The 15,098-nt window shown below is 37.4% G+C and overlaps 1 protein-coding gene across 8 annotated transcripts in view; it reads right to left on the bottom strand.

The window, feature by feature from the left end:
- Positions 1-15,098, bottom strand: part of ADGRB3 (adhesion G protein-coupled receptor B3) — a 625,089-nt gene that overhangs the window by 294,899 nt on the left and 315,092 nt on the right. For all 8 annotated transcript variants that reach the window (XM_048846018.2, XM_048846015.2, XM_048846019.2 and 5 more), the window contains 2 exons: positions 5,384-5,452; positions 2,231-2,339 (listed from right to left, as the gene is read on the bottom strand). In XM_048846018.2, the coding sequence (XP_048701975.1) occupies positions 2,231-2,339; positions 5,384-5,452 (178 nt within the window). The remainder of the gene's footprint in view (positions 1-2,230; positions 2,340-5,383; positions 5,453-15,098) is intronic.

The raw sequence follows: 15,098 nt of genomic DNA, 5'->3' as shown, positions 1-15,098 counted from the left end.
ATCAAAACCCCTCCAACCACACACCTCTAGTTAACATACCTGTTAAGTTTATAAGAATGTGTTCAAACGTTTGGCCTTTATGAAATGCTTGTGCATTACATTAGTCTCACTTATTATATCTATATCCAATGTTATAAGGTGATATTTAAGGGCATGTCTTCACTAGCAATGTTAAAGCGCTGTCACAATGTTAAACCACCACACTAGCAATGTTAAGCCATCTCCATGAGGGGAATGGCTCCCAGCGCTGGTGCACTGTCTACATTGGCACTTTACAGCACTGAAACTTGCAGCACTCAGGGGGGTGTTTTTTCACACCCACGAGTGAGAAAGTTACAGCGCTGTAAAGTGCCAGTGTAGACAAGCCATAAGTGTTTGCTTTGTAATGATAAAATTGTTTGCTATGAAGCTGAAAACCCCCACAGTCAGGAGAGAAGCATTGCCAAGTGTGAGATACTAGTTTACTAGTGAGATACTAGGTGTCCTGCCCAACAAAAGAATGTTTATAGACACCAGGCACACCGTTATGGAACATCAATGGACAAAAGACTCCATTGATTGATCACCCCACACCCACACCCATGAAGAGGGGATGTGAACATAACCATCCCATCACAGTTTGAACTCTGGGGGAAGGGAATAAACTCCCTGACCAGAAGGAACTATATCACTATGCTACTTGGAATTTGGAAAGGGCAATATTTCTAAGGTTAAACAACGATCCCCAAGCTGCTCAGCTTCGGTTAGCCCTGAAGGACATATAAAGCTTGCAGATTAGAGCAGCTTCTAGTGCTATTTGGAACCTAAGACTGTAACTCATTTGTGTGTATATGTTTACCTGTTTTAACCTTGTAAATAACTCTTATTTCTTTTTCCTAGTTAATAAACCTTTAGTTAGTTTATTATAGGATTGGCTTCAAAAGTTGTCTTTGGTGTGAGAACTAGGATGCACTTGACATGGGGTAAGTGACTGATCCTTTGGGACTGGGAGTAACCTGAATATTGTTGTGATCTTTGGTGCAAGGTACCATCTATCACAAAGGCTGGTTTTCTTGGGTGGCAAGATAGCCAGAGTGGCCAAGGTAGACTATCTGTGACTTCATCTTAAGGCTATTACAGTGCTTGATTCTTGGTTGGTGAAATCTAATTATAAAACACACAACCAAGAATCAAGTTTAGGGTTTATGCTTTGATTTGTAACAGTCTGCCTGGAGGCTGGCACCCATGTTCATGAGCCACCGAAGACAGGTTGATAGTAGTCACTGCAAGTTATGGCAACAAGATGAAATACTCAAAATTGCCTTACAATCTGGGTCATTTCAAATGCATTAGTACTCCATGCCCTAGATGAACTGAAACTTCAGAGATAATTAAAGCCCCTAATAGGTTGAGTCCAGGTTGATGACATCTTTCATATGTTCTGAATATTATTTTAGTATCCTGTTTCAGTCTTCACTGGCATTATGAATGTTGTACAGCTGCTCTAACAAGGCTTTTAAAAAGTAAATCAAAACAAAATTTTGAATACACGCACACAGAGAAAAGCTTTACATGATTTAGTTTGATAATGACAATTGATGTTTAGGTTTTATTAATGGTATTTGCTGAGGCTGATTACTATCACACTACAATATGCACAATAAGGTCTATGGGCAAATAAAAAATAGTAGAAATATTGTCAACAAAATCAACATTTATCCAGTGAGTTAAGCAATTCATTTTATATATATATTTTATATATACACATACCAAAATTATTAATTCTAATGTCTCAAATTGAGATATATATGTATATACACTAAAATTATACAGTATATACAATGATTCAAATAGCAATTTGAGACATTAGAATTAATAATTCTATTAATAATATATATAATGTATATAATATATATATACTAAAATTACTAATTCTAATGTCTCAAATTGCTATTTGAATATTGTGTATACTGGCAAGCTTCTAATATATGCATAGCATAACATGGACTACTTTTTGGATTTTATTTAGGATCTTAAGCTTTATATTCAGGTTGTGAGAGATGAGAAAATAGGAGATTGAGACTTACTCAAGCATTCACTTTTAAATAGAGTAATAAACTAGATAACAGATGACCAAACACCAAAACACAAGTTTAGAAGAGGATGCCAATCATATAGACAGCAGGTATAAAGTACATACTTGCATGTTTTGATTTTCAAATATTTGATAAAAGAAATTCCTATTTCTTACCTACATTTCCAGTCATTAGGTATGAATTCTGAAAGTCCATCATCCCCATTCCAACAATGTGTATAAAATCTTCAATCACCTGCATTAGCTCCACTGATCCTGGATAGATCTAATAAATGAAGGTCAGATACACAATAACTGCAAGAGTTTCCCAAACTCTGTAGCATTCACATAAAATACTAACCAAGTCCAATAAAATGAGCTGGGACATTCAAAAGCTAAATTGTACTCATACTGTTTTAATATCCAAACTTTTAAGTTACTGCAAAACAATATGTTTTAGTCTTCAATGCATCATTTATCCCCAGGTAAGATTTCTCTCAATATCATTCGAAATCAGTTTTGCCCAAGAACTGTGGGATGTTTGCCCATAAATTAATGCACCTAACAGAAAAGGATTCAAATTCTTTGCTTTCCACAACTCTCAGTAACAGTTACTGTATTTCAGAGTCATATTCCAGGAACAAATTTAGAACAAATTTTGCTTTCAAATCTGTGCAGGCAACCTCCAACAATGTCGACAGGAGTTGTGTATGTATATGAAGGCAAAATTGGCCCTTAGTTCTTTGCAGTATGGTATCATCTTTGCTGCTTTGAAACAGTATTTAACTATAAAATGCTTTCTTGAATTTGTGTATATTCATTTTTAACATTATTATTAGTCCTAGCACAGAGTTAAAGTAGTAAACTAAAGGCATCCATATTGATCTCTGCAACAGCAGAATTGCAAAATGGTAAATGGCTAGTCCATTTACAAGAAAACATATTTCATTTTCATGGTCCTGAGAGGGCATTAGGACAAAAAATATGTATTCATTATGCAATAGTATGAAGAGATTAGAAACCATTACATTTATTAACAAATTTAGCAGATAAACTGATATCATATACAACATATACATCAGTAAATCATTGAAGGATTATTGTCTGTGTCATGGACAAGGGATACTTTCCTGTAAAATAAACATTTATATATTTTTAAAAAATGGATATCCTGCTGCACACAATACATTTTTTGTCCTCATACATAAGGGATGGTCAAAATACAAAATGTAAATGATATTCACCGTATACTGTTCTGTATTTGGGAATACAGACACTCTCTTTTTTAATACGCATGTGTTGCTTTTGAAGACTACAAGGCCCAACATCTAATACTGCCCCTTCCTATTATTTGATGTGTCTAGCTCCAGAGCCTCTGAGACCAAGGTGGGCAATTGCATGCTGGGTTCTGTAGTGTATGGAAGCCCTTATATTAAAGATTTGGGCAGCAACAACCTACTTTCTTTTATACTAATTAATTGTATAAGATAAGAGGATTTGCTTTGAGCAAACTGCATTTGTACGCTACTTTGGATCCCTGAGATTGTGCTCTGCATTCTTCTTTCTGGTAGAAAGAAAGCCTAATTCACTATCAATAAATTGCTGACTTTCTATCAGAAAACACCTGCAGCAACTCAACATCCTTTTACTAAATTAACTGCCAGCATCAGAAACCATTAATTATGGATTATATAGAACACAAATATACAGCACCCATGTTTAATACATGCCTTTTGTTAAGAGCTGATGTAAAGAGCTTCCTGGAGGACGCCATTTTCGGGCTACAAAAATAATTCTTTATTGGGCCTGCAACACTCAGAAAGTATGCTACATATTCTTTATCACCATCTACTGGCACTTTATGTATTAACTACATACTTTACACATACAAGTATAGAGAGCACCCACGTAACACCTATGGGTCAACGGTTTCTCCTGCGGTTATTTACTGTGAAATTCTAACTGGAGTGAATACTGGCAACAGACCGTTTTGATTGAAATGCACCCTTTGTACTCAGTCCAGGAAAATATACGACTTGTTTGGTGTATGGATGATACTGATATTAAAACATTTGTTACCTTACAAGAAGTCATTAGAAAAATAAAATGTAAATCTGCATCACTCAGGGCAGTATTTGCACCTTGCCAGAGGAGATGCTTCCATGCTGATGACACTTGTTAAAAAAATAATGCGTTAATTAAATTTGTGACTGAACTCCTTGGGGGAGAACTGTATGTCTCTTGCTCTGTTTTACCCGTAGTCTGCCATATATTTCATGTTATAGCAGTCTCGGATGATGACATGTTGTTCATTTTAAGAACAGTTTTACTGCAGATTTGACAAAACGCAAAGAAGGTACCAATGTGAGCTTTCTAGAGATAGCTTCAGCACTCTACCCAAGATTTAAGAATATGAAGTGCCTTCCAAAATCTGAGAGGGATGAGGTGTGGAGCATGCTTTCAGAAGTCTTAAAAGAGCAACACTCTGATGTGGAAGCTTCAGAACCCAAAACACCAAACAAGAAAATCAACCTTCTGCTGGTGACATCTGACTCAGATGATGAAAATGAATATGCATCGGTCTGCAGTGCAATAGATTATTACTGAGCAGAGCCCGTCATCAGCATGGACACATGTCCTCTGGAATGGTGGTTGAAGCATCAAGAGACATATGAATTTTTTTGCGCATCTTGCATATAAATATCTTGCGATGCCGGCTACAACAGTATCATGCAAACACCTGTTCTCACTTTCTGGTGACATTGTAAACAAGAAGCAGGCAGCATTATATCCTGGAAATGTAAACAAATTTGTTTGTCTGAGCAATTGGCTGAACAAGAAATAGGACTGATTGGACTTGTAGGCTCTAAAGTTTTACATTGTTTTATTTTCGAATGCAGTTATTTTTTGTACATAATTCTACATTTATAAGTTCAACTTTCATGATAAAGAGATTGCACTATAGTACTTTTTTAGGTGAATTGTAGAATACTATTTATTTTGTTTTTTACAGTGCAAATATTTGTAATAAAAATAAACATAAAGTGAGCATTGCACACTTTGTATTCTGAGTTGTAATTGAAACCAATATATTTGAAAATGTAGAAAACATCCAAAAATATTGGAATAAATTGTATTCTATTATTGTTTAACAGCACGATCAATTGCATGATTAATCACAATTATTTTTTTAATCCCTTGATACCCCTAAAATAAATATATAAATAATAAGGACAGGATTTGGGAGCACTACTGAGAATATTTAGGGCAAAATGTGAAACTCTACTTTGGTAATTTTTGAAAGTAAATAGCAACATAGGCAAATCTTACCTGCTGTGCATCTTCCCATTTCTCTTTGTTCTCTTCATCTAGCAGGTTACTAACTATTTGAAAGAAGTTCTGCAAAATTGAAATAAAAAAAAAATCAAAGTAAAATGAAATTCAGAAATATAACAAATGCTCATGACATTAAGTTATAATTAAGAATGATTTTGTATTGTTGTGACAGAGGCCCATTGGCGGTTCACCACTCTGTGTCAGCAACTCTTGTTAGCTGTACATACCGTGTATATCTGTGGAGGTGCTGACTGAGGAAAAGTCAGCCATAGCTGGGAAGAAGGAAGACTGGTGAGAGAAACCATCCTGACCACAGACTGTACCTTGTTAGATTAAGTTTTAGACTTTTAGATGAGTGTTTTCACTTTGATTTGCTTATAACTCTTTCTAACTTTATTCCTTTTACTTGGCATCACTTAACCTATGTCCTATTGTTAATATTTTTGTTTTAATTTTTACTAGAAACCAGCTCAGTGCTGTGTTTAAAGGGAAGGGTGTATTTACACCTGTTAAGTTAATAAGCTGTGATGTAATTTTATTTCTTTAGAGGAACAAACAAACCTTATTATTTCTCTAAACTGTCCAGAAGAGGGCTAGACATGGCACATGGTTTGGGGGAAATTCATGATGGGTGTGTGTTGGGATCACTTTGGTGGTTGTAATCAAGGCTGGTGGAAGCCAAATAGGGGCTGTAGTCAGGCTCGGGTCAGAGCTGCCGAACCAGGAGTATCTAACACCGAGACACTTCAGAGTGTGACCTGGATACTTGTAGGCTGGTTTTGAGCATCCCAAGATGGGAGCTAAAGCAGCAAAGTATTTTAAGGCACCTAGAGTTGCAGAGCAAGTGGTGACTCTTACTGGTCTGGACTGTACCCCAAACCCCGTAACAATTGTCATTACTGATGCATGTTTGTGGTCTATTTCCTGCCACCAGTATAAGAGATCACCCAGACACTACAATAGAACAAAAAAGGGCGGCGTCCACTTTGCAGAGAGGCTTAGACCACAAAATTATTCTGTCCAGCCATATAGTCATGGGCTCAGTATTACTGGTTTAGGTAATAAAAACTAACCAAAATCTTTTCAATATCCATATTTAACCTATTGGTCTCCAAATTTTCCTGTGTCTCTGCATTTTCTGGTTTCAGTCACCACGAGATTGGAAACATAATGAAATACTTTGACCCAGGCTAGTTGTATTTCCATTCCAGCTAAAACCTAGAGTACTGGAAATCTCAGAAGAAAACATCCATATTTCCAGAACCAAACCATTCAGGTTTGCACATCACTCATTAATACTAACAAGGATTCCACGTCACTTGCCATGGAATTTTTAGCGAGATAAGTTTGGGAAACAGAAAAAATAAAATAGACAAAATATCTTTTTCACTATACAGTAATGAATGTACCAGTGGAAAATATTTCCCAAACCAAGGGTTAGAAAATAATGCAGTGGCATTGTTTTATACTTAAACAGTGCAAGATTTTACTTCAGATATAATATGGGCCTAAAAACTTTACAAGAGTCCTTGCACCAAAGCAAAAGCCCCATTAACTGATGAAGAATTTTGCTTGTGAATTTTTGGACTGGGTTCTTTGTGGTGCACAGGATAAGGCAGAATTTGGTGAATCAATTTTACTTTTGATACATATTGCCCAACTCTAAGGCCAAGCCAGTAAATCCACTCTTTCAGCATCAGCACCAGCATTAATACAGTTTATTATTATTATCAAGTTGCAGTGGGGGAGGTTTAGATTGGATATTAGGAAAAACTTTTTCACTAAGAGGGTGGTGAAACACTGGAATGCGTTACCTAGGGAGGTGGTAGAATCTCCTTCCTTAGAGGTTTTTAAGGTCAGGCTTGACAAAGCCCTGGCTGGGATGATTTAACTGGGAATTGGTCCTGCTTCGAGCAGGGGGTTGGACTAGATGACCTTCTGGGGTCCCTTCCAACCCTGATATTCTATGATTCTATGATTCTATGATTGACATATGGTAATGGACATAAGTTAAACCAGTATAAGCACATTTGTACTAGTATAGTTGTCTCCACGGTAGAGGGTTGCCCTTGTGTGTGTGTGTGAGAGAGAGAGAGAGAGGCACCAAACCAAAAGATCAATTATTCTCTCAGCTCTGCTCCTGAGTACAGTGCAATGGTTGTGAGAGATGGGCCAGTGTTTACTGGGAAGTACTTTGACAGTAAACCACAATATTCTTTTGACTTGTTTTTATCTGGCGGCTGTGATTGCAGAGCCATTGGCCATTATCTTTGAAAACTCGTGGCGAACGGGGGAAGTCCCGGATGACTGGAAAAAGGCTAATGTAGTGCCAATCTTTAAAAAAGGGAAGAAGGAGGATCCTGGGAACGACAGGCCAGTGATCCTCACTTCAGTCCCTGGAAAAATCATGGAGCAGGTCCTCAAAGAATCAAACCTGAAGAACTTACATGAGAGGAAAGTGATCAGGAACAGTCAGCATGGATTCACCAAGGGAAGGTCATGCCTGACTAATCTAATCGCCTTCTATGATGAGATTACTGGTTCTGTGGATGAAGGGAAAGCAGTGGATGTATTGTATCTTGACTTTAGCAAAGCTTTTGACACGGTCTCCCACACTATTCTTGTCAGCAAGTTAAAGAAGTATGGGCTGGATGAATGCACTATAAGGTGGGTAGAAAGTTGGCTAGATTGTCGGGCTCAACGGGTAGTGATTAATGGCTCCATGTCTTGTTGGCAGCCGGTGTCAAGTGGAGTGCTCCAGGGGTCGGTCCTGGGGCCGGTTTTGTTCAATATCTTCATCAATGATCTGGAGGATGGTGTGGATTGCACTCTCAGCAAATTTGCGGATGATACTAAACTGAGAGGAGTGGTAGATACACTGGAGGGCAGGGATAGGATACAGAGGGACCTAGACAAATTGGAGGATTGGGCCAAAAGAAATCTGATGAGGTTCAATAAGGATAAGTGCAGGGTCCTGCACTTAGGACGGAAGAACCCAATGCACAGCAACAGACTAGGGACCGAATGGCTAGGCAGCAGTTCTGCGGAAAAGGACCTAGGGGTGACAGTGGACGAGAAGCTGGATATGAGTCAGCAGTGTGCCCTTGTTGCCAAGAAGGCCAATGGCATTTTGGGATGTATAAGTAGGGGCATAGCGAGCAGATCGAGGGACGTGATCGTCCCCCTCTATTCGACATTGGTGAGGCCTCATCTGGAGTACTGTGTCCAGTTTTGGGCCCCACACTACAAGAAGGATATGGATAAATTGGAAAGAGTCCAGCGAAGGGCAACAAAAATGATTAGGGGTCTGGATCACATGACTTATGAGGAGAGGCTGAGGGAACTGGGATTGTTTAGTCTGCAGAAGAGAAGAATGAGGGGGGATTTGATAGCTGCTTTCAACTACCTGAGAGGTGGTTCCAGAGAGGATGGTTCTAGACTATTCTCAGTGGTGGAAGAGGACAGGACAAGGAGTAATGGTCTCAAGTTGCGGTGGGGGAGGTTTAGGTTGGATATTAGGAAAAACTTTTTCACTAGGAGGGTGGTGAAACACTGGAATGTGTTGCCTAGGGAGGTGGTGGAATCTCCTTCCTTAGAAGTTTTTAAGGTCAGGCTTGACAAAGCCCTGGCTGGGATGATTTAATTGGGGATTGGTCCTGCTTTGAGCAAGGGGTTGGACTAGATGACCTCCTGAGGTCCCTTCCAACCCTGATATTCTATGATTCTATGATTCTATCTACATTTGAATGGAGGTCTCTGGCAGTAAAATATTGTAATAGGTTGCCTTTAGGGGCTTTGAAGCAGGCACCTCACCCAGAACCTGGTAAAGGAGACTAGGTTTAATTCAGTCTCCTTAGGCAGGGAAAGCTTAATACATTTCCTTTTGCATGCAATAATGTCACAAAAGGGTTAATGATGTTTCATGTCCCCCTCTTGAGAACATGTGGTCCAATGGCATTTTTGGAGTAGAGGGGTTATGTGGCTGTGAGATGAAACAGAGTGCTTTATATTAAGCAGAAGTTTTGGTTGCGAGAATATCTGGAAGAATACAGAGCAAGAAGGGTGTTATTATTTGGATAGAGTAGAAGTGCCTGGCCCAAGGCCTCTACCAAAGGCAACTGCCTGTGCACCATTTTTAAGTCCCTACTTGTTTCAGAAAACAAAACTTGTACACATTTTGAAAATAAACAAATTACACTAAAAATACCTGACTCAGTGTCATCAATTTCTGCTCCAAATGGGAGGCCCCAAAACTCTTAACAAAATGATAACAATAAATAAACTAACAGACAGTCTATGGTCTCTCTCCAACCATGTGTCAGCTACTTTTCAAAAAAGTAGCTGTCTTTTTAGGAGGCTTAAACAGAAAATATATAATTGCCTCTAGGTGTTACTTTCTATGTTTGGTTGCCCCATGTATTGAGTGTCTTCACGCAAATCAGATGAATGACACCTAAAGTCACAACCATCTTTAAAAGCTAGACAGCTTTTAAAGCATACTTTAAAAAAAAAATTCTTTCAAGTGTTTCTCAGAACTTTCTTTTTTAATTCCATTAGCTGCATCCCCTCCACTTTTATCTACAATTTCTTTTGTCTGTAAGAGTTAAGGTTTTTTTTTGTGCAGAGCCTGTTCAGCTCAAATCTGTATCAGTTTTCTTGCACTCATACAATTTTGTCTGCAGTCTGTTAATTATCTAATGATTTTTATATTCATTTATAAAAGATTCCTGTAGCTGTCATTAACTTCAGTTAGAGTAATGGATACTCAGAAGCTCTGAAAAACAGATTGTGAGTGACTTACTCAAGGTCACGAAGGAAGTCACTTCAGAAATTGGATTAAGGATCATATGCTCTCCTTTCTCCTACACCATTAGTTTTACCCTCCCCCCCCCCCGAAAGGGATGTTGTGAAGAATTAAGTAGCATTTTAAAAATGACATTTACTGTAAGTACAAAGTATTGAGGCTAGTCAGTGACAGAGATGAAAACAGAACTAGTTGTTCCTAGCTCCCAGCTCTCTAATCAATGCACTAACTACACCAGTGATACTCAAACTGAGGCTTGTGAGCTGCAAGTGGCTCTTTAATGTGTCTCCTGCAGCTTTTTGCAACACATGATATTAAAGTTATTGAACAATCAGGATGCTTTTATTGTTATTAACCAATTAAGTGACCAACTTGCACTAAGTTATTAACTTATTTTCTGTGAGAATTATATATATAATATTTATTATTTATAATAATAATATAAATATACTATTCTCACAGAAAATAAGTTAAAAACTTAGTGCAAGTATATATATATATATATATATATATATATATATATATATATATATATTATTCTCACAGGAAAATATAAAATTAAATATTTCTTCTGTCATACTGTTTAAATAGTACTATAGTAAATGAAACAATGAATTCACACTATTGTGGGTCTTTTGGGTAATGCTGATGGCTAATTTGGGTCCTGAACCACTGAGGTCTGAATATCACTGAATTAGACCATGCTCCCTCTTCAGAATATTCCCATTCTCCATAAAAATATTGCACATGAGATTTTGTGAATAAAATTGATTTTTAAGAATTTTTCAGTACCAAAGTTCTCATGACTGGAAATATCAAAATTTGGGGAATATACAACTGCACAAAATTAGGGAAAACATTTTCACAAAATAAAATATTCACCAATTTAACCTGGCTCCTAAAGTTTACCTCTAACAACATATGGTTTTGGGAGAATGGGAAGCTTCCTCTTTGCATCACATGAAGGAGGATCACACTGAAAACACTTATTTTCCTCCATAGTCTCACACTGCCCCAAGGGAGGAAGCTAATGATGCCATTTAAGATGTGAGAATTACATTGCCAATAATTTACATTGCTAATAATGATTAGCAAAGCACTTACATATGTGCTTTAGGGCTTTGCTGAACTGGAACAAAAGAGACTTTAAAAAATGACATAACTGAAGGCATGGTATTTCTCCCAGTGAAGTGGGTAGCAAAAATTCTATTGGCTCCAGTGATACAAAATTGGATGATAGGAATGCATAAGGGAGGGAACATTGGGGATCAATGCAGTAATGAAAACAGAGAAGAAAATGGTCTCAGGGATTGATCTGGTGCCCACTGAAATCAGCAGGAATCTGTTCACTGACTTTAATGGGTCTTGGATATGGCCCTCGGTATTTATCTACTCAAGCACTTAGAGTATCCATTCATATTCAGCACTGCATTGTGAGGACTATAAATACAATAATCCATCATAAAATATACTCTGCAAATTAAATGTCAAGTAATTTAACCTACAAAATTCTTTCCAAAAGAGATCCTTCACCTCTAAGAGTTTTCCTCTTTCAGCTCTCAAGATATGTAAAAGGATGCAAGGCTCACATGGATATTTTCAAATGTCTCTACATTTCAGAAAGGTTAATTAAGGACCATGCAAACAGATTTTCATGTCAAAAATGCCCATAGAGATTTATTGGTTGTTCTTTCTTTCTTTCCTTGTTTTTTTTAATGCCTTATTAGCACAATGTAAGACACCTACAAGCCATATCATTTTTCAATTAACATATGCTTTATATCCAAAACTAGTCTAGTATTTAGGAATCATATTTTTCCCAACCAAATTTATATTCTGGATGCTAAATAATGTTCTTTTTCCTTTTTAAGTAACAAACATTTTAATTTGCCACTTGAATAGGAAGGTATTAGATTCCTATATATTCTATAACTGAATCTATATATAGACATAGGCCTGCAGTCCTTGACTTCAGTGAAGTTTTAAGAGTTCATTAATGCAAGTTTGGGCTCTTAGATCTTAGTCCCAGTGAATATTTTATACACTTGTGTAACTTGCCCTTGTGTAAAATCCATATTAGGGACTGTGCTGACTTATACCACAAACACCACCACTGGCTTCAGTACCATTGCACAAGATTTAGGTCAGCAAAGTATTTGTCCCTGCATGTCACAGTTCATATCTAAAATGATAAATGGCTACACTATAGAAAATGAAGAGTGCCTGGAAAATCTCCAGTGTCAAAGGTGTCCTGTCTGTGGAAGGAAGAGGTTGCTAGAATGACTTGTCAAAAATATTATAGCACTTGTACAATATTACCTTTCAGTCTTTGTGTCACCTTAAACATCTGGTCTCTCTCTTTGTCTCTCTTTGAGAAGAGTGCTGTGTATTTGTATTAGCTCTCTTTTCATGTTCTTGAGTCTTATGGTCTATGTCATGCTTATTTTGTAATGGGTTGTTGTATGTTATCCTATAATGTGCATACTCTTCTCTCCTGCTTTAGATTATCTATGTCTCTTTATTGGCAGAGATGTTTATGTAGGTTTCTTTTTAAAAAAAAGTTTTGAAAAGCATGTATATACATTTTAAATTTAAAATAAATGTGCATACAGTATGGGTGCATTTATAAATAAATATAAATGGACTTGTCTACAGGCTGGCCTGATTTTCATTTGCAGTTAGTTCCTTTTATACCAGGCTGGCAATGTACATAAGAATGGCCATACTGGGTCAGACCAAAGGTCCATCCAGTCCAGTATCCTGTCTTCCAACAGTGGCCAATATGAGGTGCCCCAGAGGGAATGAACAGAACAGGTAAGCATCAAGTGATCCATCAAGTGTAAAAGGAACTTAGAGTGGGAGTAAATCACATTTACAGTGCCAGTATGGTGTCAAGGAGAATCAGGCCCTTTATGTATAATAATAGATACACACATTTTAGATAGATTAATATCTAGAATATATTTAGAAATATATAGATAGTTAAGACCATTGATGCTTATTAATAATAATTAATGCACTGACTGACTTACTGTATTAATCTAACATTTTTATAGCACTTGTAATGAAGGGACCTAGGTGATATACAATAATTAACAAAGGCACTTGGGTGATATACAATAATTATTAAATGCATACAGTGTTCATGCCCAAATTAACTCAAACAATTCTGTCCTGTCAAAAGTATATGAATATAATTTGAAGTGTAATATTTCAACTTTGTTATGTAGTCATATTTTGCATGGCTCTTCTTGTGGATGTGCAAGACAGAGAATCTCCCAGCACCTCAAAGCAGCAGTAGGAAACAACTGTGATCCTTGCACATGGTGCTGTACAGAGACTCCTTCCTCTATGCATTGTTTATACATATTACTCATATTTATGGCATCTTGATACTAATATTTTTACTCATGATTATTTTAACTACTTCTCTTTATAAGAAAACTAACTATTCATTAACAGTAGCATTTCTTAGGTTTTTGGTGAGAATATGTAATCAGGCTTATAGATAATCAACCTAGAATCAAGGTCTGATTTAACATACACGTTCTATTTGCCCATAAGTCATGTGTATGAAACAGGTGACAAGAATATCTAGCTTCCTGAGTCAAGTTACAGTACATCTGTTTTTCCTCCATTGCCATCCCTTTTCTATGCCCCATAAATAACAGCTGTGGAAGCTGAGATGCATGGAGATTTTCAGACTGCAGGTACCAGTAGTTGATAAGAACATAAGAACAGCCATATTGGGTCAGACCAAAGGTCCATCTAGCCCAGTAACCTGTCTTCCAACAGTGGCCAATGCCAGGTGCCCCAGAGGGAATGAACAGAACAGGTAATCATCAAATGATCCATCCCATGTCGCTCATTCCCAGCTTCTGGCAAACAGGCTAAGGAAACCATCCCTTCTCATCCTGGCTAATAGCCATTGATGGACCTATCCTCCATGAAATTATCTAGTTCTTTTTTGAACTCTGTTATAGTCTTGGTTTTCACAACATCCTCTGTCAAGGAGTTCCACAGGTTGACTGTGCGTTGTGTGAAAAAATACTTCCTTTTGTTTGTTTTAAACCTGCTGCCTATTAATTTCATTTGGTGACCCCTAATTCTTGTGTTATGTGAAGGAGTAAATAACACTTCCTTATTTACTTTCTCACACCACTCATGATTTTATAGTCCTCTATCATATCCCCACTTAGTCATTTCTTTTCCAAGCTGAAAAGTCCCAGTCTTATTAATCTCTCTTCATATGGCATCTGCTCCATACGCCTAATCATTGTGTTGCCCTTTTCTGAATCTTTTCCAATCCCATTTTTTTTTTTAGATGGGGCGACCACATCTGCATGCAGTATTCAAGATGTGGGCTGTCAAGGTTCCTCCTCCACTCTGAACTCTAGGGTACAGATGTGGGGACCTGCATGAAAACTTCTTAAGCTTACTTTTACCAGCTTAGGTTAAAACTTCCCCAAGGTACAAATTAATTTTATCCTTTGCCCTTGGAATTTCCACTGCCTCCACCAAACTTTAACTGGGTTTACTGGGAAACGTAGTTTGGACACATCTTTCCCCCCAAAATCCTCCCAACCCTTGCACCCCACTTCCTGGGGAAGGTTTGGTAAAAATCCTCACCAATTTGCATAGGTGACCACAGACCCAAACCCTTGGATCTGAGAACAATGAAAAAGCATTCAGTTCTCTTACAAGAAGACCTTTAATAGAAGTAAAGGAATCACCTCTGTAAAATCAGGATGGTAGATACCTTACAGGGTAATTAGATTCAAAACATAGATAATCCTTCTAGGCAAAACCTTAAGTTACAAAAAAGACACACAGACAGGAATAGTCATTCTATTCAGCACAGTTCTTTTCTCAGCCATTTAAAGAAATCATAATCTAACACATACC

This window comes from Caretta caretta, chromosome 3 (genome assembly GCF_965140235.1).
Source record: "Caretta caretta isolate rCarCar2 chromosome 3, rCarCar1.hap1, whole genome shotgun sequence".
Classification (NCBI taxonomy): Eukaryota; Metazoa; Chordata; order Testudines; family Cheloniidae; genus Caretta; species Caretta caretta.
This window is presented reverse-complemented; position numbering and strand designations above follow the sequence as displayed.